Source organism: Natrix helvetica (assembly GCF_964273705.1).
Source record: "Natrix helvetica genome assembly, chromosome: 1".
NCBI lineage: Eukaryota > Metazoa > Chordata > Lepidosauria > Squamata > Natricidae > Natrix > Natrix helvetica.
The window spans coordinates 6,057,463-6,085,035 of NC_138548.1; the positions used below are offsets into that span (position 1 = coordinate 6,057,463).

Consider the following 27,573-nt stretch of genomic DNA (forward strand, 5'->3'; position numbering starts at 1 on the left):
TCATTTTACCGACCTCGGAAGGATGAAATAGAAATAGAGTTGGAAGGGACCTTGGAGGTCTTCTAGTCCAGCCCCCTGCTCAAGCAGGAGCAGAAGGCTCAAGTGGAAAGCAGAGTCAGCCTTGAGCCGGTCAAGATCGAACTCCTGGCAGTGGGCAGTCAGCCTGCAATAATGACGTCAACTCTGAAGCTGACCTGACTAAAGACATTTTGGAGCTTCAGTGTTGCCACACTGGAGCTGAGGGTTAGGAAGAGGGGAATAGAGATAGCTGGGGTTTTGTAGCCAAAACAAAATACTTTCTCTTGGGAACCAAGGACATTCTCACATCTGGTCAGAGGAAGGAGTGATGTCACCAGGCAACCAGACAGCCCCTTGATTGGACCATGTGACTGATGGTTGGGGCTTGAGGGAAAACTTTTAATTGGGTGAAAACCCTGGGAAACTTCAGTTGGTTTTCACCAGCTTGTGCCAACACGAGTGATGGCAAATCTACGGCACTTACGCTGGAAGTGGCACGCAGAGCCATTTCTCCAGGTACGCCAGCCATTTCTCTTCCAGGTTCCGGCGCACCGGCCAGTTGATCTTCACCTGCCAGAAACCAAGAGCAGCTTGTTTCCGGCGCTCCCCCCATTTCGGCACTTGGTTGTGAATGCCCCAACACCGGAAGTCTTTCAAGATGTTGGATAGCCATTTGTTTGAAGTGTAGGTTTCCTGCGTAAGCAGGGGGTTGGACTAGAAGACCTCCCAGGTTCCTTCCAACTCTGTTATTGTATTGTAGATAAGACATAGATATATGGTAGATGAGTGAGCAACTTTATAGACTGTTTCAGTTTTTTTACAGCCCCTCTTCTAAGCCGTTTACAAAGTCAGCCTATAGCCCCCCCCCCCCCCCAACAATCTGAATCCTTGTTTTATCAACCTTGGAAGGATGGAAGGCTGAGTCAACCTTGAGCCGGTCAGGATTGAACTCCTGGCAGCGGGCAGTCAGCCTGCAACGCTGTATTCGAACCACGGCTCATCACACCATGTCAATGCCTCTTCGAAAAAAATGTGAAAAATTGTATCATGATTACGGCAGGATGCTGTAAAACGGCAAAAATGCAGGCCAGTTGTCAAGGGCCCAGAATGGCGTCATGTGCCTGTAAGGTGGTACCAGCATTTGGATCACGGTCCTAAGTAACTTTTGGTGGGATCGATCGTAACTTCAAACGAATGCTAAGTGATGGGTCATAAGTCAAGGACTATCTGTATTCCCCCCCCCGCCCAACTTTATTCCTCCTAACGAGATCTCGAGACGTTTCAACATAAACAGGAAGCCCGATCAGACATTCTTATATTTATTATTCCAGTGGTTCTAAATACATTGATTTGCACAACGATTAACCTATCAGCGAAGAGGCTATCCGGCTAGAAAGCCTCCTTCCCTCAAAAATCCCCCGATAAAATGACTTTTGTTGATCATCCTTCCGCGTCTCGTCCAACCTTTCAAGAGAGCAAAACAGATTTCCCGTGTTTCCGCCCCTCCCCCAAAGCCCCCCTCTTCCCTTTTCTTCCTCCTTTCCAAAATTTCTCCAAGGAAGAAAAACCTGGCCAATTTTCTCTCCTCCCCCTCTTGCCTCCGTGATGTTCAGATAAATATGGAGATGAGCCGTGTCTCGGGGTGCGTTAAATGGAAGCGTTATCTTCTCAAGTTAACAACGGGGCCGAATGGGTTTTTATGGCGTGTGGTGTGAAAAGAAAACCCATCAAGGCTGAAAAAGGAGGCGTGGGAGAGACCCGCTTTTCTCGTGATTGAAAAGGGAGAGGGGGGGGAAGGAAAGGGGGAAAAAAAAAGTAACAGCTGCTGATCTCAGCCACAAGCACATCTAACCACCACGGTTTGGTTCTGATTTTTTTTTTTTTTAAACACTAGTTAAAAGTTCATTTCGAGTCCCACAAGAGGCATTTTTAAAATTTATTCTTTTTTCAAGATCTGGTGCGGTATTATTTCATTCGATCGGTTTACAATTTATCCAGGAAGTTGTCGAGCGCGGGGATGCCCTCCTTCAGCCCTTTGCGTTTCCGTGTCTCGCTGACCACTTGACAAGGACGGCTGGCGCTGTCAAAGGGATCCCCGGGGAGAATCTGCCAGTGGTCAAAGACGCACTGCGGGAAAGCTTGGCCTCCGGTGTTGGATCTCAAGTCGGCGGTGAAACCTAAAGGCAGACAAAAGGCATCACAGGTGTGGCGTGAAAGCAAGAAAGAAAAAAAGAGTTCACATTTTAGAAAGGCGGAGGGGCTTCCTTCCCCCTCCCCGGACGAGAGCCGTATTTGGTGTTTCCAACTCAAGTCCTCGACTTACGACCAACGTTGAGCCCAACATTTCCGTTGCTAAGTAAAGCAGTTGTTGAGTTGTGCCACATGGGAAAAGGCAAGTCACAAATACGTGCCAGTGGCCAAGTGCCCAAATTTTGATTATGTGGATCATGGGAATGCTGCAAGTGTTGTTGGGAAAAACCAGTCCTCCCTTTTTCTCTCTGCTGTTGTCTTTGGAATGGTCATTAAACAAATATGTAAGTCGAGAACTATATATTTGCCTCTAGTACCTTAGCTAAAGAGGAAGAGGAATGTCTCTCCTGTCATGGCTGCCGTTCTGCTAAGCTACGCATCGCAAGCTGTGTGTGTGTGTGTGTGTGTGTGGTGTGTGTGTGTGTTAGTGGACAACCAGTTAAATATGAGCCAGCCGTGTGCAGCGGCAGCCAAAAAAGCCAATGCAATCCGAAGAACAGAGGGGTACAATCAAGATCAAGGGAGGTATTAATAACACTCTACAAAGCCTTAGCAAGACCACACCTAGAGTCCTGCATCCAGTTTTGGTCACCACACTATAAAAAAAGATGTTGAGAGTGAAGAAAAGAACCACCAGGATGTTTAGGGGGCTGGAGGCTAAAACCTATGATGAACGGTTGCAGGAACTGTTTAGCTAGTTTAGAGAAAAGAAGAGAAGGACCAGGGGAGACAGGATAACAGTCTTCCAATATTTGAGGAGCTGCCACAGAGAGGAGGGGGTCAAGCTATTTTCCAAAGCACCCAAAAGCCAGACAGGGAATAGTGGATGGAAACTGATCAAGGAGATTCAACCTGGAAATGAGGAGAAATTTCCTGACAGAACAATGCACCAGTGGAACAGAAGTTGCAGGAGCTTCATCGCTGGAGTATTTCAATAAGAGACAGGGCAGCCACCTGTCAGAAATGGTGTAGGATCTCCTGCCTGAATAGGGGGTTGGACTAGATGACCTACAAGGTACCTTCCACACCAAACGAATGTGGAGCCCACGAGGACCGTTTCCAAAACAACACCTGATTGGACACGAGATAACTGGGAGGGGGGACTGTCCGGGACCAAGGTAAAGTTAATTGGAACTTTTGCGCCTGCAAATTTCAGATCTAGCTTTGCCTCTTCTGCGACCCCCCTTTGCTTTAGCAAGATATACATTTGGCTAATCCCGGGCCAGGAGTCTTTCTTTTCTAACTGACCAAGTTGGGACGGTTGACGTTTTGAGTCCAGGGGAAAAGAGCTATACTTACCAAAAGATTCGTTCACAGGCAGGTAGGCCTTGACCACGAACATGGGGGTTCCAGCCACCTGGGACTCTTCAAAGACGTGGCCTCGCTTCCTGTTCAGCACGCCATAAATGCCGCCCACTACTTGTTCAGGGCACTGGGAGAAAACAAGCGGGTCTCCGGTGAGATTGGGGGGAAAAAACCTCTAGGCAGTTCCTAACTCATCCAGCCCCCTCCCTCTGCACCCACCTGGATCTCCACCAGATAGATTGGCTCCATGAGGCGGGGCTGAGCGGTCAGCATGCAGGCATAGAGGCACCGCCGGGCCGTGGGGATGATCTGGCCGCCGCCGCGGTGGATGGCATCGGCGTGCAGGGTGACGTCGTGCACATCAAAGCGGACTCCTCGCAGGTTCTCCTCGCAGAGGGCTCCCTGAAGGGGGCAGAAGAGAGGTGTCGAGACTCACAATCAAGACCGAAAGATTCTTACACGTTTTGCGGCGAAGAAAATGGGAGCGCGGTGGGTTAGGGCGCTGGGCTGACAATCGGCAGCCCGTGTTCGAGACCCAAGCGTTGCTGTGTGAAGGGGTGAGCTCTCGTCCTTCACTCCAGCTCTTACACACCTAGCAGTGTCAAGTGTGCCAAAATAGAGCCTATAATAGACTTTGCTCATTTCTTGGCAAAGGACAAAAAAAGCAAATAAATAGATCTGTAATCTAGACAAACGTTTATGAATATTTTAGACTTCATATTTTGTATTTTTAATCTCTTGTGTTTTTATCAAAATACGTGTGCGCGCCATACGACAAATAATAAATGTCGAAGGAGCAACCTGGCTCAATGTCAGACGTGACTCAGCTTGAACCTCTATGTCAGGGGTGTCCAAACTTGGGAACTTTAAGACTTGTGGACTTCAACTCCCAGAATTCCCCAGCCAGCATGGCTGGCTGGGGAATTCTGGGAGTTGAAGTCCACAAGTCTTAAAGTTCCCAAGTTTGGACACCCCTGCTCTAAGTAAAAAGGATCCTTAACTCTATTTGTTGAGAAAGGTATAATTTACTAACGACTCAGCCACAAGGGCCAGACTGACCTCCTTTGTGGCCCACTGGAAGCCGGCCACCACGCTGTCCTTGATCTCGTTGAGGTACTGCACCCCCTTGGTGATGTCGGTCAGGATGTTGGGACCAGTGCCGTCTGGGCCGAAGCACCAGATCTTACGGGCTTCAGCCACGTCCCACTCGTATTTCTCGGCCAGGTATCTGGCCCGCTGCTTCAGCTCCTGGCGGGACGAGACATCCCCCTTGTCGATGTCCTCAGCCAAGCCATCTGGGAAGGGGCGGGCTTTCATGTACAGGCGGTTGTGTTTGTTGGGCGATTTGGAAAGGCACAACGTTCCCGATTCCTCGCTAACAGTCTCCCGGTAAGATACGACTGGATCGGATTTCTGCAAAGAACAATCAAAGCGTGAAAGGACGGACATCTCGTTCGCAACACCCAGCAAGCAACTCGGGGCTCTTTCCCCAGCAGTTTCTATCTGTCTCTCGATGTCCAACAGGTGTCAACTCTGAACCAAGCCTGGCTTAAGTCATCTTTGCCGCTTCATAGTTATGTTCATTCACAGCCCGTAATGAGTCACAAATAGTTTGTAAAGAGTCCGACAGAAGTCTGCCAAAGTCTTTTGGGATAAGTACCCACCTTTCTCTCCCTTGAAACGCTGCCAAAGATCTAATTGCCAATTAGCTTTGCAAGGCCAACAAGGAGCACAGAGTCAAAATGGAGCTTCAGAATTTAAACCAACCAGAACTAACAAAGTTGCTTCCTGCAAAGGCTCATCTGCCTTTGCTCCTCCTTTATGTCTCATGGGAGGAGCCAATCATCTCCAAGCCTTACTCCCAAGTTGTCTCTTTTGTCTTAACTGTTCTTACCTTCAGGCAGCCCTGCACATGCGTACACTGGGAACAGGCTCCCCCTGTTCTTCTGCCTCAAGGATGTCCGACTCCAGAAGCAACACATAATCCCCAGATGGTCCTCCCCCCTCTCTGAACCCTCGTCCGAGCCTTCCCCAGATTCCACGACTGGCCCATGTTTCCCCCCAACTTCCTCACTGTCCAACATTGCTGCCAGCTCCACAGGCAGACCACAACAGAAAAGGAGTGACCAAGGAGCCTGCCAGCTGCTTTAATTGGACAATGTGACCCGTGACACCTGGGGAGATAAAACTTTTATTCTCTTAATTATACAGAAACCATGGGGACTTTTTAGAGTTGAGTTTTCACTGGCTGTGCTGATATGATGTATCCAATGAACATATTCTAAGGCAGCTTCCTGCCTTGGAGTTTTGATTTCTTCAGATGCGTTAGTCAGAACGCTGACAATAGGAGAGACATGCTCTAGGTCCCATCGATTAAAGAGTGTCATCTTGTGGGACCTGGGAAATGTGTCTTGGGTTCCAGCACCTGCCCTCTGAAACACCACAACCTTAAGATGAGGTTGCTTTCAACCCTGCTGGCCTTTGGTCAAGTGCTAAAGATCTGGATTAGCCATGGTGGTAAGACTGCAGTACTGCAGGCTACTTCTGCTGACTACCTGCAATTTGGCAGTTCAAATCTCACTAGGCTCAGGGCTGACTCAGCCTTCCATCTTTCCAAGGTGGGTAAAATGAGGGGCCAGATTGTTGGGGGCAACAAGCTGACTCTGTAAACTGCTTAGAGAGGGCTGCAAAGCGGTATATGCCTAAGTGTGATTGCTATATGAGATGAGCCACTGAGAGATTTGTTATTTTTATTTTTTATTGTTTCCTAATATTAACAAAACACTCAAGAGTCGCGTCCACAAGATGGGTAGCTGTATAAACGAACGGCGTAAGAGACGTAAACATGAACCTACATATCATTCAACAGACACTCGAAAAAGCAAACAAGAAAAGCCCCAAACCACTTCTTCCCCAGCAATCTAATCCAGATGAGCAGAGTTTAACACCAAGATTAAGATTAGACCAACAATCAAGGTGCAAATGCCCCAATCAAGGAACCGCAAAACAAACAGTAAACAAGACCCTAATCAAGGAACACCTCCCCTCCCCCCCCCGACAAATACTCCCACCCACACTAAGAGGGCAATCTATTTGAATATAAATAGCATAATGAACCCTACTCCCTTCTAGCGCTGATCATATTACCTAGTGGGGTCATGAAATGTTTGGAAGAAAAATCACCCAAGTTCAGAGAGCACCAAAGGAGGCCACAGTTCAACCCTGAGCTATAAATATTCTCATCCTCTATTGCAGTGTTTTTCAACCTTGGCAACTTGAAGATGTCTGGACTTCAACTCCCAGAATTCCCCAGCCAGCATTCGCTGGCTGGGGAATTCTGGGAGTTGAAGTCCAGACATCTTCAAGTTGCCAAGGTTGAAAAACACTGCTCTATTGGTTATCAATTTCCTAATTAAAGAGACCGGATGCAAAATGTTACCTTGATGGGAATGCAGGCATGATCCTCCTCCAGATCCTTCAGGCAGATCTCCAGATGCAGCTCTCCGGCTCCGGCTATGATGTGCTCTCCGGATTCCTCAATGATACACTAACAATCGGGAAAAGGGGGTACAACATTGAGATGCATAAATACCCTCCCTAACAAAAATCCCCCCCCCCAACTTCCTGGTCACTTTACTAGGCTAGGAAGAGGGAACCTAGCTGATCTTTTACAGAGGTGAGATTGAGAGCATTTTAACAAACTGCATCACTGTTTGGTTTGGTGGCAAAAGTGCCTCGGATAGAAAGTCCCTACAGAGAATGGTGAGGACAACCGAGAATATAGGAAGCTTGCTTCCCGTTATTCAGGGTGCTGATTATAAGCGGCATCATTAGAGACCCCACATACCCACTTCATGGTCCGTTTCTGTTGCTCCCCTCTGGAAGGTGGTTTCCAAGTATTTCTAGCAGGACTACCAGATTCTGTAACAGCTTCCCTATGCCATTTACAATACAATACAATAGCAGAGTTGGAAGGGACCTTGGAGGTCTTCTAGTCCAACCCCCTGCTTAGGCAGGAAACCCTATACTGTTTTGTCTAGTAAACTTGCAAGATTTGTTTCTCTCGCCATGTTTCTGCGTCATACAATGTATGTGGATATATAATTTTGTGTTAATTTATTTAGTCGTGTTTATGTAGTGTATATTGGAGGTGGTGGCCCTTTGAGAGCTGTAGGCAACAAAATTTCATTTTAATCAAGCCAATTAGTGTACATTTAAAGTAATAGTTATTCTATTCTGTTCTAAGGTATATTCTAGTCTCTCTTCTCTCCTTATTCTGTTCTATTCTATTCCATTCTATAGTATATTCTATTCTCTCTCTTATTCTATTCTATAGTATATTCTATAGTATATTCCATTCTCTCTCTTATTCTATTCTATAGTACATTCTATTCTCTCTCTTATTCTATTCTATGGTACATTCTATTCTCTCTCTTATTCTATTCTATAGTATATTCTATTCTCTCTCTCATTCCATTCTATAGTAAATTCTATTCTCTCTCTTATTCTATTCTATGGTACATTCTATTCTCTCTCTTATTCTATTCTGTAGTATATTCTATTCTCTCTCTCATTCCATTCTATAGTAAATTCTATTCTCTCTCTTATTCTATTCTATGGTACATTCTATTCTCTCTCTTATTCTATTCTGTAGTATATTCTATTCTCTCTTTTTCTGTTCTGTTCTATTCCGTATTCTATTCTAGGTGTTAAGTCGAGGACTAATCGAGCAAACTCGCTTGGTTCAAAGAAGCCCATGCTAAGATGTTGCAAATCATCTCCAGGTAGATCCACCTCCCCACCTCACCTGCACCATGGGGTCAGACTTGGCCAATCTCTTCAAGCCCTCGACCAGTTTGGGCAGGTCAGCCGGGTTCTTGGCCTCCACAGCCACACGCACGACGGGGCTGACGCTGAACTTCATGACGCGCATGTTGTGGGCGTGTTCAAAGGTGGTGATGGTGCCCGTCTTCACCAGGAACTGGTCGACGCCAACCAGGCCTACGATGTTACCGCAAGGCACGTCTTCAATGGGCTCCACGTAACGGCCCATCATGAGAATGGTTCTGGAAGGAGGGAAGGAAGGGCAGAAGAGACAGGGTGAGCCACTGCCCAGGTCCTGGAGGATAAGAGCCCCCATTGAATGGTAGTATCCTGGCGTCCTCGGCCACCGCTGGGGAAAGCTAAGGACCAGCCATTTCTGAGATTTCCTACCTCTAAATGCTGACCAATTCCCTATTTACCATGTAAAATTGGTTTCTTTCTTTTCCCCCTCACAACCCTGCAAGGTGGGACAAGCCAGGAGTGACTGGCTCCCAGCTAGGGAGGAACTAGAACTCGCCATCTCCTGGGGATTGGCCCAAGGTCAACCAGCTGATTTTGATACCTTAAAGGACTAGAACTCACTGTCTCCAAGTGATTGGCCCAAAGTCAACCAGCTGATTTTGGTACCTTAAAGGACTAGAACTCACTGTCTCCTGGTCATTGGCCCAAAGTCAATCAGCTGATTTTGATACCTTAAAGGACTAGAACTCACTGTCTCCTGGCAATTGGCCCAAAGTCAATCAGCTGATTTTGATACCTTAAAGGACTAGAACTCACTGTCTCCTGGGGATTGGCCCAAGGTCAACCAGCTGATTTTGATACCTTAAAGGACTAGAACTCACTGTCTCCTGGGGATTGGCCCAAAGTCAACCAGCTGACTTTGATACCTTAAAGGACTAGAACTCAGTCTCCTGGTGATTGGTCTAGTCACCTGGCCAGCTTTCTTGGCTAAGGCACAGCTTGAACCTGTCTCCAGGTGATTGGCCCAGTCATCCAGCCGGCTTTCATGCCTAAAGTGGGACTAGAACTCACTGTCTCCTGGCGATTGGCCCCAAGTCAACCAGCTGATTTTGATACCTTAAAAAACTAGAACTCACTGTCTCCTGGCCATTGGCCCAAAGTCAACCAGCTGATTTTGATACCTTAAAGGACTAGAACTCACTGTCTCCTGGTGATTGGCCCAAAGTCAACCAGCTGATTTTGATACCTTAAAGGACTAGAACTCACTGTCTCCTGGGGATTGGCCCAAGGTCAACCAGCTGATTTTGATACCTTAAAGGACTAGAACTCACTGTCACCTGGTGATTGGCCCAAAGTCAACCAGCTGACTTTGATACCTTAAAGGACTAGAACTCAGTCTCCTGGTGATTGGCCCAAAGTCAACCAGCTGATTTTGATACCTTAAAGGACTAGAACTCACTGTCTCCTGGGGATTGGCCCAAAGTCAACCAGCTGATTTTGATACCTTAAAGGACTAGAACTCACTGTCTCCTGGGGATTGGCCCAAAGTCAATCAGCTGATTTTGATACCTTAAAGGACTAGAACTCACTGTCTCCTGGCAATTGGCCCAAAGTCAACCAGCTGATTTTGATACCTTAAAGGACTAGAACTCACTGTCTCCTGGGGATTGGCCCAAAGTCAACCAGCTGATTTTGATACCTTAAAGGACTAGAACTCACTGTCACCTTGTGACTGGCCCAAAGTCAACCAGCTGATTTTGATACCTTAAAGGACTAGAACTCACTGTCTCCTGGTGATTGGCCCAAAGTCAACCAGCTGATTTTGATACCTTAAAGGACTAGAACTCACTGTCTCCTGGTGATTGGCCCAAAGTCAACCAGCTGATTTTGATACCTTAAAGGACTAGAACTCACTGTCTCCTGGGGATTGGCCCAAAGTCAACCAGCTGATTTTGATACCTTAAAGGACTAGAACTCACTGTCACCTTGTGACTGGCCCAAAGTCAACCAGCTGATTTTGATACCTTAAAGGACTAGAACTCACTGTCTCCTGGTGATTGGCCCAAAGTCAACCAGCTGATTTTGATACCTTAAAGGACTAGAACTCACTGTCTCCTGGCGATTGGCCCAGTTAACCAGCTGATTTTGATGCCTTAAAGGACTAGAACTCACTGTCTCCTGGCGATTGGCCCAGTCAACCAGCTGATTTTGATACCTTAAAGGACTAGAACTCACTGTCACCTGGTGACTGGCCCAAAGTCAACCAGCTGATTTTGATACCTTGAAGGACTAGAACTCACTGTCTCCTGGTGACTGACCGAAATCACCCAGCCAGCTTTCATGCCTAAAATGGGACTAGAACTCACCATCTCCTAGCTTCTGTCCTACTGCCTTAACGCTAGGCCAAAAGCCTAACTCCCATGTATGCAGATTTCAGAGAAGCAAGGTAAGGAAGAAGAATAAGTCGTCCCGCCACTGCTGCCCCCCCCCCAAAGCCCTTCCCCACTCCAAGGCTGACCTCTGGATTGGCTTCAGGTAGAGATCCTCTTTCTTTCCTGGGGTGTAGTTTGGTCCCATGATTCTGCATTTGAGGCCAGTGGACACAATTCCTGAGAACACCCGACCAAAGGCGTAGAAGCGGCCCTTGTCTGTGGTGGGTACCATCTTGGAGATGTACATCATCAGGGGTCCTTTGGGATCACAATTCTTAATGCCTAGAGAAGGGGAGGGAGAGAGAAGATGTGGTTGATGCTCCTGTGGAGAACTTATCTTGGAGGGAGGGGGGAGAAGGACCACCTACCCATGGCAGCCTCATCATCGGGGGGGCCTTCATAGAGCAGCTCACAGCGGTATTTCTGAGCGGTGACCGGAGAAGGAAGGTGGATGGTGATCATTTGCAGCAAAGCTTCCCCTGCCGGGAGCCAGCGTCTCATCACAGCCTACCAGGAGGAAACCATGGAACCAAAAGTCAGGGGGGGGGGGAAGATACCAGGCCCATCCGCTGCCTACATCGGGAAGATTCAAGCCCCTCCCTGCAAGGGATCCTCAAACAAATCCAGACGGCCCTTTTTTGTTTTGCTCAGTTGCTACGTTTAACACAGGGGTGTCCAAATTTGGGAACTTTAAGCAGCAGAGCTGGCTGGGGAATTCTGGGAGTTGAAGTCCACAAGTCTTAAAGTTCCCAAGTTTGGACACTCCTGGTTTAACAGAATAACAAGAGTTGGAAGGGACCTTGGAGGCCATCTAGTCCAACCCCGCGCCCAAGCAGGAGACCCTACACCATTTCTGACAGATGGCAGTCCAGTCTCTCTTTTTGAAAGCTTCCAGGGGTGAAGCTCCCACAACGTCCGAAGGCAACTTCTGCTCCACGGGTTGATTGTTCTGTCAGAAGTTCCTCCTGATTTCCAGGTTGCTTCTCTCCTTGGTCAGTTTCCATCCATTATTGCAACTTATACAATAGCAGAGTTGGAAGGGACCTTGGAGGCCTTCTAGTCCAACCCCCTGCCTAGGCAGGAAACCCTATACCGTTTCAGACAGATGGCTATCCAACATCTTCTTAAAGACTTCCAGTGTTGGGGCATTCACAACTTCTGGAGGCAACTTCTGTTCCACTGATTGATTGTTCTAACTGTCAGGTAATTTCCCCTCAGTTCTAAGTTGCTTCTCTCCTTGATTAGTTTCCACCCATTGCTTCTTGTTCTGCCCTCAGGTGCCTTGGAGAATAGCTTGACTCCCTCTTCTTTGGGGCAACCCCTGAGATATTGGAAGACTCCTATCACGTCTCCCCTAGTCCTTCTTTCTCTTAAGCTAGACATACCCAGTTCCTGCAACCGTTCTTCAAATGTTTGAACCTCCAGTCCCCTAATCATCTTTGTTGCTCTTCTCTGCACTCTTTCTAGAGTCTCCACATCTGTTTTACATCGTGGCGACCAAAACTGAATGCAGTATTCCAAGTGTGCCCTTACCAAGGCCTTATAAAGTGGTATTAACACTTCACGCGATCTTGATTCTATCCCTCTGTTGATGCAGCCTAGAACTGGGTTGGCTTTTTTGGCAGCTGCTGCAGACGGCTGGCTCCTATTTAAATGGTTGTCCACTAGGACTCCAAGATCCCTTTCACAGTTACTACTGTTGAGCAAGGTACCACCTATACTGTACCTGTGCATTTCATTTTTCTTGCCTAAATGTAGAACCTTACTCTTTTCACCATTGAATTTCATTTCATTTCATTAGATAGTGCCCAATATTCCTTCGATCAATCTGAACAGAGCTGGAAGGCACCTTGGAGGTCTTCTAGTCCAACCCCTATACAATTTCAGACAGATCTCTTCTTAAAAACCTCCGGCAGTGAAGCACCCACAATTTCTGGTGGCTAGCTATTCCACTGGTTAATTGTTCTCACAATTAGAGAGTTTCTCCTTAATTCCAGGTTGAATCTCTCCTTGATCAATTTCCAACCATTGTTTCTTGTCCTGCCTTCTGGTGCTTTGGATAATAGCTGGACCCCCTTCCTCCTCTCTGTGGCAGCCCCTCAAATATTGGAAGACTGCTATCCTGTCTCCCCTCGTCCTTCTCTTCACTAGACTAGCCATGCCCAGTTCCTGTAACTGTCCTTCGTATGTTTTAGCCTCCAGTCCCCTCATTGTCCTGGTTGCTCTTCTCTGCACACTTTCCAGAGTCTCCACATCTTTTTTATAGTGCGGTGACCACAACTGGATGCAGGATTCTAGGTGTGGCCTTACTATTAGTTGTGTCTGACTATTCACGATCCCATGGACCACAGCACACCAAGCCCCCCGTGTTCAATATAGCATGGATGGCACTATCTATTCCATTTCATCTTCTGCTCTCCCTTTCTCCTTTTGCCTTCAGTCTTTTCCCAACACCAGGGTCTTCTCCAAGGAGACTTCTCTTCTCATTGGGTGGCCAAAGTATTTGAGCTTCAGCTTCAGGACTTGCCCTTCCAAAGGACGGTCGGGATTGGTTTTCTTTAGCATCGACTGATTGGATCTCCTTGCAGTCCAAGGGGCTCTCAAGTCTTCTCCAACAAAGGCAGCACAACCAGGGTGTGCTGACCAGTGAGTTTCAATCGGAATAGAGCTGAAAGGGACCTTGGAGGTCTTCTAGTCCAACCCCCTGCTCTAGCAGGAGACCCCCGTACCATTTCAGACAGGCCACTGTCCAGTCTCTTCTTCAAAACCTCCGGTGATGGAAGCATCCGCAACTTCTGGTGGGAAGCTGTTCCACTGGTTAATTGTCCTCAATGTTAGGTGGTTTATCCTTAATTCTAGGTTGCTTCTCTCCTTCATTAGTTTCCATCGTTTCTTGCCCTGCCCTCAGGTGCTTTGGAGAATAAATTGACTCCCTCTTCTTTGAGGCAGCCCCTCAAATATTGGAATACTGCCATCACATCCCCCCCCATGTCCTTCTTTTCTCTAGAGTAGCCAAACCCTGCAATCTGTTTCAGCCTCCAGTCCTTTAACCATATTTGTTGCTCTTTGCACTCAACATCATTTTTTTAGCATAGTGACCAAAACTGCAGGCAGTTATTCCAGGTGTGGTCTTACTAAGGCTTTATAAAACGGTACTAATACTTCACGTGATTTTGATTTTATGCCTCTTTATACAACCAAGGATTGTTATTAAGATTTTTTCCACTGAAGCAGTTCCTTAAGGTATGTCTTTTTTTCAGGCAGGGGGTGAGCTGCAGGGAGCGTGGAGGAAGCTTTCTTTCTAGAAGGGGAGGAGGAACAAAGGCTGGCACCCCCCACCCCCAAATCTTTTTCTGTTCAGGTTCTCCTGCTTGAGCAGGGGGGGGTGGAGTAAAAGACCTCCAAGGTCCCTTACAGCTTTATGCTATCCCCCCCCCAAAAAAAATTCTAAATATTAAATCACCTTGGGGTCCCCCTTCCTTTAAAACGTGACCCATTCTGATCAGAACTGGCGGATTTGATTTCAGACTCTAAAAAAGCTTGCTTCCTTTCACACAACTCCCTTTCCTACCTCTCTTCTCCCTCCCCCACCTCCCAACTACAAAAACCACACATTTTGCCTCACCTTCAGCAGAGGCTTGCCTTCCTTTCCTTTGTCCTCGCTGTCCAGCTTAATGTCCAGCTTCTCAATCAATTTGGCCGTTTCGTCCTTCTTGAAGTTCATGATTGCATCAAATACCTTCGAGAACAAGGGCAGAAAGGTGAAATCTCCTGCAGGGATGCCGAGGAAATGAGCTGGCAGTCCTGCTTCTTCTGACTCGGTTCCCAACCCCACCCTCGATCCTTGGCCCGTTACTGGGCCGTCGCCTGTTGGGAAGCTGTTCTGATCCACCTCCCCAAGCACGACAAACCCTCTGAAGTGAACTGAAAAGATTCCTTTATTAGGAGGGTCGGCAGCCCCAGCAAAAAGTTTCTCTCTCATTGCAGGCTAACAAATCTGTCCAGCAGGGAGATGTATAGTTGTCTGCCACATCTATTCATCTCCCAACCCCTGCCTTTTATCCCCAGAGCTAGGGTGGAGCTTCACTAACAGCGGTGGCTCTTCCGTCCCAAGGACCAGCCCATAGATTTCCACTGTTCTCCTCTCCTTTCTATACATCCACTGGACCCAGCTGTTCCTCCTCTTCCTCATCACCCACCTCCAGACCTGGGGGCTGTTGACTCTCATCTGAGGGCTGACGGATGGCCCAGGCTGCACCTCTGTCTCTCTCCCTCCGCTAGCTCTATTCCCTCTTCCCCCTCGGAGCTCCAAGGTTGCCTTAATGCTGGCCCTGACTCCAACACCTCCTCTGATTTGGCTATTGGAAGGCCCGATGGCCAATAGGCCACAACAGTGGCAGGCAAGTCCATAAAGCAAGTATGTATATACACAAAGATATTCCCACTGCCGGTCCACAAAGATTGGGGACCACTCATCAAATAAGATGCCACCTTTCCACCTCTGCCAGCTAACTCAAGTGGAGGCTCCTCTGGGAGAAGTAATGGGAGTTGTAGTCCACCATACTCAGATGCCAGCAGACTGGAGAAGGCCCAGCTAGCTCTACCGGTAGTCCTCAACTTATGACGGTGAGCTCAGAATTAAGGGGCAGTAACGCAACGGGTCACCAGGTGGCCACGCCTAATTTTATGACTTCCGGGTTAAATCATTAAGCCAGCCTATTTTCTTTAATGGGTGTTTTGGGGGCTGGAAAATGAAATGCAAACACCCAAAATTGTGGTCGCACAACAGCAGGACAATGCAAATGGTCTTACAAGGCGAGCAGGTTGCCAAGCAGCCAAATGCGATCGCATGACTACGTGTGGGGTGTGTGTGTGTGTGTGTAGCTGCTGCAACTCTGGAAGTGGGTCATAAATAGCTCTGGAAAGGACTTGTGTAACTTCAGATGTTAAGAGAAGACTACCTACAAACAAACAAACACACACAAACGACAGACAAGTCCTCTGGGACGTAGGAGAAAATTTTGGGGTCGAAGGCACTAGAGCAGGGGTGTCCAAACTTGGGAACTTTAAGACTTGTGGACTTCAACTCCCAGAATTCTGGGAATTGAAGTCCACAAGTCTTAAAGTTCCCAAGTTTGGACACCCCTGCACTAGAGCAACCAGCAACTGTTTGCAGCCAAGCAGTGCCCGAGTTGAATGAAATAAATTAACATTTTGCAGAGAGGCAGTGCCTCAGTGGAGTTAAATCAATCAAAAGTTTTAAAGAGGTGAAGGAACACTACCACCCCCCCTTGAGAGTCCAAAGGGCTCAATTCAGCCCAGAGAGAAAAATTCCCCTCTCCCCCAACCTGGGTAACTTTCTAGACTCGTTCTATTTTGTGTCAGATATTGCAAAATTTCTTCAAGCGTCAAAAAACGTCAGGTCAAAGTGAAGAAATTTTTGTCGTCATCATGCACAGGTAGTAGAGAGCCAGGCACCAGGAGCATCGTAGTGCGTCTAGTTTGGGGATGGCCAAGGAAACTAGTGGAGGGAGAGGGGGCGCTACCTTGAAGATGGGGTCTAGGATCAGCTGGCAGAAAGTCCTTGGCAGTTTCTTTCCATCGGGGTTGGTTGCAGACTTGCTGAACTTGCCAGTCGCCGGGTCAAAATACCTGTTGGGAAAGAGATATTAAAAAAAAGCTTTATGTTTTGTCATGACTCCCCCATTTTAAGTCACATCCTCAAGGAGGAAGAGTGGCAGAAGCTGGGGGCGACGTTAAAGATTTATTTAATATTGTCACTGCACCTCGCAACGAAACGAAATGCCATCTTCACCGTAGATCAGGGGTCCCCAAACTTGGCAACTTTTGAGACTTGTGGACTTCTACTCCCAGAATTCCCAGCTGGCTGGAGAATTCTGGGAATTGAAGTCCACAAGTCTTAAAGCTGCCAAGTTTGAGGACCTCTGCTGTAGATTATACTGTACATATAAAACACACACATTCTTCACGTTCAATACAATTGATTTGAAAACCCGATACTGCGTTAGGTAAAGGTGACCCTCGCGCATATGTGCTAGTTGTTCCCGACTCTAGGGGGGGGCAGTGCTCCCTTCCGTTTCAAAGCCGAAGAGCCAGCCCTGTCCGAAGACATCTCTGTGGTCATGTGACCGGCATGACTAAATGCCGAAGGCGCAAGGAATGCTGTTACCTTCCCACCAAAGGTGGTACCTATTTTTCTACTAGCATTTTTTAATGTGCTTTCGAACTGCTCGGTTGGCAGAAGCTGGGACAAGTAACAGCTCACTCCGTTACGCGGCCATGTTACATGGAGATCATTTGCACAATCCTAAATTACGTACCTGTCACCCCAGAGTTTCTTCATCATGTCGTCCACCTTTTTGGCACGGTCAGTGGGGTTCAGCTGCCCTTCGCCTTTGGCTGCAAACTTGGCCACGTACATCTCAGCAAACTGCTTCAGCGTAAAAGCCCAGCCATGCAGGCCGGAGCCAAACCCAACCGTGCCAAGGACTGGATCGATCTAGGAAAGGAAGAACAGGCAAGAGAATGTAATCTACCCAAGGCTCTGTGGTGTGTCCCTCAAAACAGCACAATTTGAAAGGTCCTTGGTGAGCTTCATTCTTTTCTTGCAGACATTGCATTACCCAACTAGGTAACATCATCAGTGGCAGGCTGAAGCTCATAGAGCACCAAGGACCCCCCACAATCTCTATGTTACAAATATTCGCCTTGATTTCATGATTTCCTTGCTGTTCCCTAAGAGGAAAGACTGTGTGAGTGAGTGCCCAAAATGGAGTTATGTGATTATAAAGAACATCAACTGCCAACTACCATTTCAGGGGGTCAGCTTGATTCTGAACAAGTTGCTAAGCAACCAGTCATAAGTTGAGGATTACCTGTAGGAGTTCCTTGCTAAATAAGTGGAGTAACCTCTGAACATGTACACCCTGATACCCTCAAGACAAGACTGGGCTAAAAGTTGCAAATGGTGTGCACAAAGCCACACATCTCTTCCACCAGCTAGTACAAATTACGTAAGCACTCTAAGTTAATTGAATCCATCTAGGGTAGGGCTAGGAAACACGATTTGTGGACTTCAATTCCCAGAATTCCTGAGCCAGGAACCATGTTGGCTGAGGAATTCTGGGAGTTGAAGTCCACAAGCCACAAAGGGGCCATAGTCCCTTACCTCTGATCTAGAGAAAGAAGAAAACCTACAGGTAATCCTCAACTTATGACTGGTTGCTTAGCAACTTGTTCAGAATCAAGCTGACCCCCTGAAATGGTAGTTGGCAGCCCAGTTCTAAAGTTTTGATGTTCTTTATAGTCACATAACTCCATTTTGGGCACTCACTCACACAGTCCATTCAGATTTTCTTCGGAACATGCACGGCCGCACGTTTGTAACCCTTACCATGATGTTGCCCATGGGGCCAGTCTCGCCTTCCCCGTAGGTGGAGATGATGACATTGACGTTCTCCACAATGCGCTGGAAGGTCTGGTACAGCTCCTCGGGCTGCAGTTGCAGCTCCAGCAGGGCCCTGTCCATCTTGTTCATCATCAGGACGGGCTTGATCCTCTCAGCGATAGCCTGGCGCAGGACGGTCTCGGTCTGGACGCACACCCCTGGAGGGGAGGAAGAGGAAGCTCAGCTTGTCTTCCACAAGTGTTGTCACTTCCGACAGTCATATAGACAATAGGAACCTACTACATTAGGGGGTCCACTCTTGACAACTTTTAAGACCTGTGGACTTCAACTCCCAGAATTCTTGGTGTTAGAAGTCCAGAAGTCTTAAAAGTCTTGTCGATTTGAAGTCCACAGGCCTTAAAGTGGGAATTTAGAATTCTGGGAGTTGAAGTCCAGAAGTCTTAAAAGGTTTTGTGGATGTGAAGTTCACAGGTCTTTAAAATCTTGTGGCGCTGAAGTCCACAGGTCTTAAAAGTGGGAATTTAGAATTCTGGGAGTTGGAAGTCCTCAAGTCTTAAACTTACTAAGGTTGAATATTCTCGCTCTATATCCTTCACACTGTCCACTGGGCACACCCACCAGTTGGAAGTCCCTAAGCCTTAAACGTTTTGTGCATTTGAAGTTCACAGGTCTTTAAAATCTTGTGGCGCTGAAGTCCCTAAGTCTTAAAAGTGGGAATTTAGAATTCTGGGAATTGAAGTCCACAAGTTAAAAGTCTTGTGCGGTTGAAGTTCACAAGCCTTAAAGTCCACAACGTGGGGATTTAGAATTATGGAAGTCCTGAAGTCTTAAACTTGCCAAGGTTGGCTACCCGTGCCCAATGGCCACACCCACCAGCAAAGCTCAGGGTCCCAAGGGGGATTGGGAAGCCAGTTTCTTACCGGAAACACAATCCACAACAACCAAGGCACCATCGGTGACCCGTAGGGCAGCTGTAACTTCTGAAGAAAAATCCACGTGGCCAGGGGAATCGATCAGGTTGATCAGGAACCCACAGCCATCTTTGCTTTGCTTGATGAAGGCCAAGTCGTTCTCTGAGAGCTCGTAGAAGAGGGAAATGGCCCTAGGAGAAGACGCAGGGAAAACAGTTTCAAGACATTCCAGATACTTAACAGTGAATATGAAGATAAAACCCAAAACTTTTCTTTTTGGGTTCAATGGAAAGACTTGGGGGGGGGGGGGAGAATTGGAACTTTGACGTTAGATAGGATGGATAGATAGATAGATAGATGATAGATAGATTAAACAGATAGATAAATAGATAAATTAAATAGATGATAGATAGATAGATAGATAGATAGATAGATTAAATAGAGATTAGATAGATAGATTAAATATAGATAGATAGATGATAGGTAGATATAGATAGATGATAGATATAGATTAAATATAGATAGATGATAGATAAAATAGATAGATAGATAGATATAGAGATAGATAGATGATAGATAGATAGATAGATAGATGATAGATAAGATAGATAGATAGATAGATAGATAGATAGATAGATAGATAGATAGATAAGAGTATTTTTCAGACTATTTACAGGAACAAGAAAAAAAAAGCTTTTTGGCCTCTGTGCATCACATTTTTGCCCTCCCCGGCTCCCAGAAGTGCACTGCAGTACTCCGCATATCCCATTTTTCAAACAAATGGCTCAGTTTTCGCCAAAAATATGCCCGTTTTTGGCTTGCAGAGTGCTTCTGGGGGCCAGCGAGAGAAAAAACGGGATGCGTGAGGGTTCAGGAGCCCCAAAACGGGGCATTTTTGGCCCCAAAAAAATATGGGTCCATTTTTGGTGAAAACAGGATGTGTGGAGAACTGTAGTGTGATTCTGGGGGCCGGGAAGGGTGAAAACACGATGCGCGAAGGGCTCAGCAGCTCGAAAATGTGCCCATTTTCCCCCAAAATGGGACATGCAGGCACTGCAGAATGCTTCTGGGGGCCAGGGAGGGCAGAAATATGATGCAAGGAGGGTTCCGGAAGCCCCCCCAAAAAAGGGCCGTATTCAGTCTATAAGAGACAATGAAATTTTCATCCATTTTCACCCATTTGTAGGAGGGGGGGGAGTGGGTCTTATACTCAGAAAACTACGGTATATGGGAAGACTACTTTAAGCACAAAACAAGGAGGGGGGACACTTTGATCCCCATAAAGCACGAATGGCTGCAAAAGTTGAGTTGGCAGAGATGGCTAAATTGACTGCTTTGATCAAAGAAAGAGAAAACATAAGTACTTTTGTTTCTACTTGGAAACCGTTTCTGGACTTTGTGCTTGAGGTGGGGGGGAAAATGAAGCTTTTTGATTTTGGGTTTCAGCGATTAGATTTGTTGATATCGGAATGGCTAGTTTACACTCTGTAAAAGTAAAAAGTTGAGGTCTGATGTTACTATCTTTTACTGCACCAAAGGGAGTCGGGAGACAATGCCTTCTCTTTCTTTTTCCCTTCTTCTTTTCTGTCCTCTTCCCTTCCCCTCCTCTATTTTTCCTACTATTTGTTTTTGTATAATAAACATTTTTTTTAAAAAAAGAAAAACATTCCCTCCTTCATCTGCCCACAGCAAGAAGTAGAAAAGGGGTTCCAGTTTACAACCGTAATTGAGCCCAATTTTTTTTTTGTTAAGTGAGACACTTGTTAAGCGAGTTTTGCCCCATTTTACGACTTTTCTTGCTACCATTAAGTGAAACGCTGCAGTTGATAAGCTAGTAACCTGGTTGTTAAGGGAATCTGGCATCCCCCTTGACTTTGTCAGGTCGTAAAAAGGGATCACGTGACCTTGGGGCACAGTAACTGTCATAAATACGAACCAATTGTCAAGCCAATTTTGATCATGTGACCCTAGAGATGTTGCAAAGATTGTTCATCTGTGAAAAGCGAGCAGGTGGGCCCTTTTTTCTCAGTGTCCTTGTTAGCGTTGAGCAAGGCAACCAACTTGGCTCCTTCTCTCTCATCCCACCCACCTGCCCCAAAAGAGTCACCACAGGGACCTACGTCGACTTGATGGTGATGCATCTCTCTTGCTCGTCTTTTCTCGTGTCGGTGAAACGGGTCTCCCCAGCACGGGCCGAGGCGATGATCCCAGCTTTGCATACCAGCGAGTCGGTCAGGGTGGATTTCCCATGATCCACGTGGGCAATCACTGACATGTTCCGGATGTTGGCCTTTTTATCCATGATGGCCCGGATCTGGTCTACTGTGAAGTTCACCTGGAGAACGGGAGAAAGAAGATGAACGTGTTGGACCAACGAGCCGCCGGCTTCCTTCTCAAAGGAGATGGAAACTCCACCAGGACAGAATAACAAGAGTTGGGAGCTTGGAGGTCTTCTAGTCCAACCCCGTTAGGTAGGTCCTATACCAGGAATAGCTAACGTTTTTTGTCATGTGCCAAAAGCATGCGTGCGCACAACAGTGCACGTTCCCACACCCTTAACACAATGTGCGTGCCTGCGCCCTACCACATGCACTCCCCCCAAGCGCATGTATGCGCGACCCCTCCCCCCGTGCCCCGTTTTGGGCCTAGCTGGCCTCTTTGAAGCCTCCTGGGACCAAAGACGGGGCATTGCAGCCCCCACGCGTATGTCTACGCTGTTACAGGTGTTACGTCTGCCTGCCCGCCTTGTATGCCGCTTTATTCCTCTCTAGCATTCATCTCCACTGTTCAGTGATGCATTTCCTGCGTCTCTAGGATTTACCCTCTATCTCCTCCTGGGAGGCAGATAGAGTCCCTTTGGGGAGAGGGGGCGGTATAAAAGTCTAAATAAAAGTAAAGTAAAGTAAAGAGGCACTTCCTGTTCCTGTTGGGATGTATATAGTTCTATTCTCGATGGCTTGCATAGTGTTTTCACTGCATTTTGATTAAACAACACGCGCTGCAGAGACCCGGAAATCAGCTGGTGGCGCGCGTGCCTGCGCGGTGAAGCTCAGCTGGGGCGATGGCTCGCCTGCTGGCAGAGAGGCCTCGGCGTGCCACCAGTGGCACACTTGCCATACGTTCACCATCACGGTCCTATAGCGTTTCAGAACAATGTTTGTCCAGTCTCTTCTTAAAAACTTCCACCCACAACTTCTGGATGAAAGCCATATCCACTGATTAATTGTCCTGCCAGGAAATGAATCCTTAATTGTAGATTGGATCTCTATTTGATATGTTTTCAATTCTTACTCCTTTGTCCTGCCTTCAGGTGCCTTGGGAGAATAGCCTGACTCCCTCTTCTTTGGGGCAGCCCCTCAAATATTGGAAGACTGCTATCCTGTCACCCCCTGGTCCTTCTTTTCACTGCACCAGACATGATAACATTCCTGCAACCGTTATTCGTATGTTTTAGCCTCCAGCTCCCTCATCTTCTTGGTTGCTTTTTCTCTGCACTGTCTCTAGAATCCCATTTTCACTTCCAATTATTATATTTAAAATTAAATAATTTTAAATATAATACGCCTGCCTCCCAGGGACCCAGGCCCTTTCCACTGACTATTCACAGAGCCTAAAATGCTACGGTAAGAACGACATTCAGAAGGCAAGGAAGCAAAAAAGCACCGTCAGCAACAGCAGACTACAAAATCCCGAGCTGGCCAGTTAGTCCCCATCTTATGACGAGAACTGAGACCAAAGTTTCTTGTCAAGTGAAACATTTATTTCGGTTTGCCCCGTTTTATGCACTTTCCTGCCACAGTTAAGTGAATCACTGCAGTCGTTAAGTCAAACTGTTGTTAAGTGAATCCGACTTCCCCAATGACTTTGCTCATCGCAAAAGGGGACAATGCAACCGTCATAAATATGAGTCAACTGCCAAGTCTGAATTTTGATCATACGACCGTGGGGATGCTGCAACCATTGTGTGAAAACCAGTCCTAAGCCGTTGTAACTTGGAATGGTCACTAAACAGACTGTTGTTAAATCGAGGACTACCTATACAAGTTTATCGGGAAAGTCGATTTGTTAGGTGTTTTTTTTTAAAAACCAGGGATTTTATGTTATACTGAATTACAAATTATCAGATCGGTCAATTTATGGGATTTTTAAGCAGGGGGTCTGGGAGTTGAAAACCAGTCCTTTTCTCTCAGCCCTATCCCCCTCTCACAAGGTTGTTGTTGTTGTGGGAAAATCAGGAGGAAGGAAGGAACATTAGGTATGCTCACCCGCTTGAGTTAAACTTATGAACAATAAATAAAAGCATGGATTAAAAAGCAAAAAAATAAATAAGTTATAATAATTCCATGGCTTGGTACAATCTTATTTTAATTTTACAAGATAAAATAAAAGAATGTCCCACAGGTGCTTTTTTTTTTCCAGGAGGCAACTGGACTTTCTTGTTTTTCTTTGAAGACATTTCGCTTCTCCTCCAAGAAGCTTCTTCGGTTCTGACTGGAAGGTGGGGAACGGAAGGATTTATATTCCTTGCAGAGGGCTGGTTATTAGCAATAGGCGGCAATATAAATTCAATAAATGAATGAATAAATAAAATAAATAAATAAAAATCCTTCCTTTGCTCACCATCCAGTCAGAGCTTCTGGGATGAGAACGTCTTCAAAAGAAAATCCAGAAAGCCCAGTTTTGACTCTTAAAAATAAAACCACCTTGGGGACAATTGTGACCTGGGATGATGGAGAGTCTCCTTAAAGCCAACCATATGGTAGAATAATGTGGCCCTTGGACAGCCAAAACGCCCTCTGGAAGGGTTGGCTGGGCCTCTTGGCAAAGGTGGCAGGGAAAGCATTAGGCATCTCAAGGAGGATGCCATCCTAAGCAGCTGATGTTGTCCCCCCAAAATCAGGAAGGACCGTTTCCCCCCTCCCTTTTCCTTCCTCAGTCTTCCTCATCTGTGGATTTTGGGGGAAAGGGAGGAAGGATAGACGGATGGATGAGAAGGAAAGAAGTCGGGAGGGAGGGACAGATGGAGAAGGAAGGAAGGAATAGATGAGGAAGAAAGGAAGGGCAGGGAGGGAGGGAGGGACAGATGGAGAAGGAAGGAAGGAAGGAAGGGATAGATGAGGAAGAAAGGAAGGGCAGAGAGGGATAGATGGAGAAGAAAGGAAGGATGGGTGGTAGAAAGGAGGAAGGGAGGGCAGGAAGGAAATTGGGAGGAGGGAAGGGATAGATGGAGGGAGGGATAAATGGAGAAGGAAGGAAAAAAGGGAGGGATATATGGAGTAGAAGGAAGGAAGGAAGTTTGGAGAGGGATAGATGGAGAAGGAAGGAAGGAAGAAGGGAGGGATAGATGGAGTAGGAGGGAGGGAGGGAGGGAGGGAGGGGGAAGTTGGGAGAGAGGGATAGATGGAGACGGAAGGGATAGAGAAGGAAGGAAGGAAGAAGGGAGGGATAGATGGAGTAGAAGGAAGGAAGGGGAGGAAGGAAGTTTGGAGAGGGATAGATGGAGAAGGAAGGAAGGAGGGAGGGATAGATGGAGTAGGAGGGAGGGAAGGAGGAAGGAAATTGGGAGAGAGGGATAGATGGAGAAGGGATAGATAGAGAAGGAAGAAAGAAGGGAGGGATAGATGGCGTAGAAGGGGAGGGAGGGAGGAAGTTGGGAGAGAGGGATAGATGGAGCCGGAAGGGATAGATAGAAAAGGAAGGACGGAAGGAAGAAGGGAGGGATAGATGGAGTAGAAGGGAGGGAGGGAGGCAAAAGTTGGGAGAGAGGGATAGATGGAGACGGAAGGGATAGAGAAGGAAGGAAGGAAGGAAGAAGGGAGGGATAGATGGAGTAGAAGGAAGGGAGGGGAGGAAGGAAGTTTGGAGAGGGATAGATGGAGAAGGAAGGGAGAGCAGGAAGGAAGTTGGGAGGGAGGGCAGGGATAAATGAAGAAGGAAGGGCAGGGAGGAAGGAAGGAAAGAGGGATGGAGCGGGAAGGAAGGAAGGAAGGAAGGGCAAGCAGAAGTGAAATAAACCACAACAGCCGGTCAGATCCAGAAGATGCAGACAAGCAGGAAAACACATCCCAGGTTAACGTCAGCACTTTTTAACGGCACCAGCGCAGGTCCCGCAATACAGGTGACACCCTCCCTGCCATGTTACATCACCACCACCCAAGTCCCTTCTCGCCAAACACGGCACGTTTTAAGGGATTGGGGGGGGGAGCACAACCTTCCTCCCGGGAAGCCACCCCTCCCTTTGGCAAGCAGAGACCGGCTGGAGCTGGCCCAAATCCTTTCCTGGCCACCAGTGTTGTTGTTTTGCCACATCACGTCCCACTCCTCCCTCCCGCAGACATCTTGAATGGTTATTTCAGCCCTTTGGCAAGGAGGTGAGCAACTATCAAAAGCCCTCTCCCCTCCAAAAAGAGGGGAGGCTGGGAAACAAGGCTTCCTGCGGAAGATGCATTAAAGCTGAATAAATTTAATTTTTTAAAAAAAATCAAGAGGAATCGAATGGGCAAACCAGCTCAAAAGGGTTTTTATCCAAAGAAAAAAAAGTGGTTTATCAAGCAGACAAAATGCCCCCCACCTAATAATCTTCAGGAAGCTGGCAAGGAGTGTTACATCACCCACTTTATTTTCTCCTGCCTTGAATCGGCGGAGGAGGTGACCCAAAAATCTGAGTCATCCCACAATGAGGTCAGGATTCCCCCCCCCCCCATTATTATTATTATAACCAGGCCCTGCGCAGGAATAAAAGAACAGGAGGAGGCCCGAGTATTTAAGAGGTTCTAAGAAATTAATAAGATGGGTAGTCCCTGAGGTTGTGATGTCTGTCTCTTCATCTATCTATCTAATCAATCTCTCTCATATCTATCCACACACACACATATGGTTCGTTTAGTGGCCGTTCAAAGGGACAACGGCCCTGGGAACAGCGATTGATGACCGTTTTAGCATGTGGTGACGGGATCAGAATTCGGATGCTTGACTCGTATTTATGACGGTCGCAGTGCCCTGGGGGGGAGGGGAGTGTGGGTGTCACACGATCCCCTTTTGCGACCTTCTGACATGAATCCAGATTCATTTAACATGTTTCGCTTAGCAACATATATTTGGGGCTCAATTGGAGTTATAACTCAAGGGCTATCTATACTCAGGGAGAGGAATAAGCATTAAGCCATCTTTCCCCCCCCAAAAAAAAATTAAAGGGAAATAAAAATTTTATTCATTGCCCATTAAGGTTTCTTCCTGCTTCGAAAATAAAGGATTAAAAAAAATAGAGATCTCTATTAAGTCAATAAAGATATAGGTATTTCTGCTGGGAAGGAGAAGGAGAAAGCCTCACTTGTTAAATTTCTGCCTTTTATATTATACACACACACACACATATACCTATAAATATATACGTATATACATATATATATATATAGCAAACTATCCTAAAAATATTAATTCCAGGTGTAGCTTTAAAAGAAGCTCCTGAGGTTGTGATGTCTGTCTCTTCATCTATCTATCTAATCAATCTCTCTCATATCTATCCACACACACACATATATTTTATATATTTATATATTGTTTCTCAGGATACTTTAACAGCACCCACAGTAGGCATTTTTGATTGGCAGAGCTCCAGAGGCGCTGGACTACAACTCCCGTCCTTCTCAGCATGGCTGAAAGGGCGTTTTTTTAATCTATTCTATTAGGTCTCAAGGTGCTTTAATAGCATCCACTCTAGGCGTTTTTTTTTTAATTGGAGGCTTTCCAGAGGCATTGGACTACAACTCCCAGCATCCTCAGCCCGGCCTTGAGAAGCCCCCCCCTAAGGTGGGGAGCGGGGGGAAAGAGCCATCCAGACGACCCTCCATGGGATCTATAGCCTAACGCTGGGTCCACGTAACTCCAGTGTCGCCACGTTCACAAATTACCCCCGTTCCTTCTCGCATGTTGTCTTTCATTGCTCACCCCCTCCCCTCCGGTGCTCTTCCAGACGGCGGGCTGTTCCAGGCCGCGGCCTTTCTTAACTCCCCCCCGCCCCCGCAGGCCTCCGACCCGGGGCCTATCCCCTTCGTTGCGAACCAGGCCCTATCCAACGCCTCCGTAGGCCTCGGGTCCCCGAGGTTCCCCCCAAGTCTCTCCCGGTTTCGGATGGCTCACCATGTTGGCGGATGGCTTCGGATTCTCCGCAGGAGCGGGGGGAGGAAGAAGGGGGAAAAAAAAGACCGGCAACAATGGCGGTAGCTCAGGCAGCCCTGTCTCGTTGGCAGGGGCCGAGCGGGCGGAAGAGGACGCTGACGTCAATCAGCCGCCTTTTATATGAGAGAGGTCGGAGTGGGCGGGGAGAGCCAGAGGGAGGAGGCGGGGCCGAGCGAGGAAACCCGGAGCGCACGCGCCTCGTCCGAAAAGGCCCCTCTCTATGGTCCGAAGACGGGAAAGAAAGGAAGAAAGGGGAGGGGAAAGG

General features: G+C 47.2%; 1 protein-coding gene across 1 annotated transcript; it reads right to left on the reverse strand.

Annotated features, from left to right (window-relative positions):
- Nucleotides 1–1,321: 1,321 nt before the first annotated feature.
- EEF2 (eukaryotic translation elongation factor 2) lies at nt 1,322–27,423 on the reverse strand. The gene is made up of 15 exons (XM_081941310.1): nt 27,270–27,423; nt 21,251–21,465; nt 19,140–19,321; nt 18,205–18,416; nt 17,132–17,310; nt 16,337–16,442; nt 14,416–14,529; nt 11,159–11,297; nt 10,877–11,072; nt 8,381–8,639; nt 7,013–7,120; nt 4,633–4,986; nt 3,793–3,975; nt 3,568–3,700; nt 1,322–2,195 (listed from the first exon to the last, which is right to left on the reverse strand). Exons 1-15 carry the CDS (start codon nt 27,270–27,272, stop codon nt 2,002–2,004), a joined length of 2,577 nt encoding a protein of 858 aa, XP_081797436.1. The 5' UTR covers nt 27,273–27,423; the 3' UTR covers nt 1,322–2,001.
- Between the last annotated feature and the right edge of the window lie 150 nt (nt 27,424–27,573).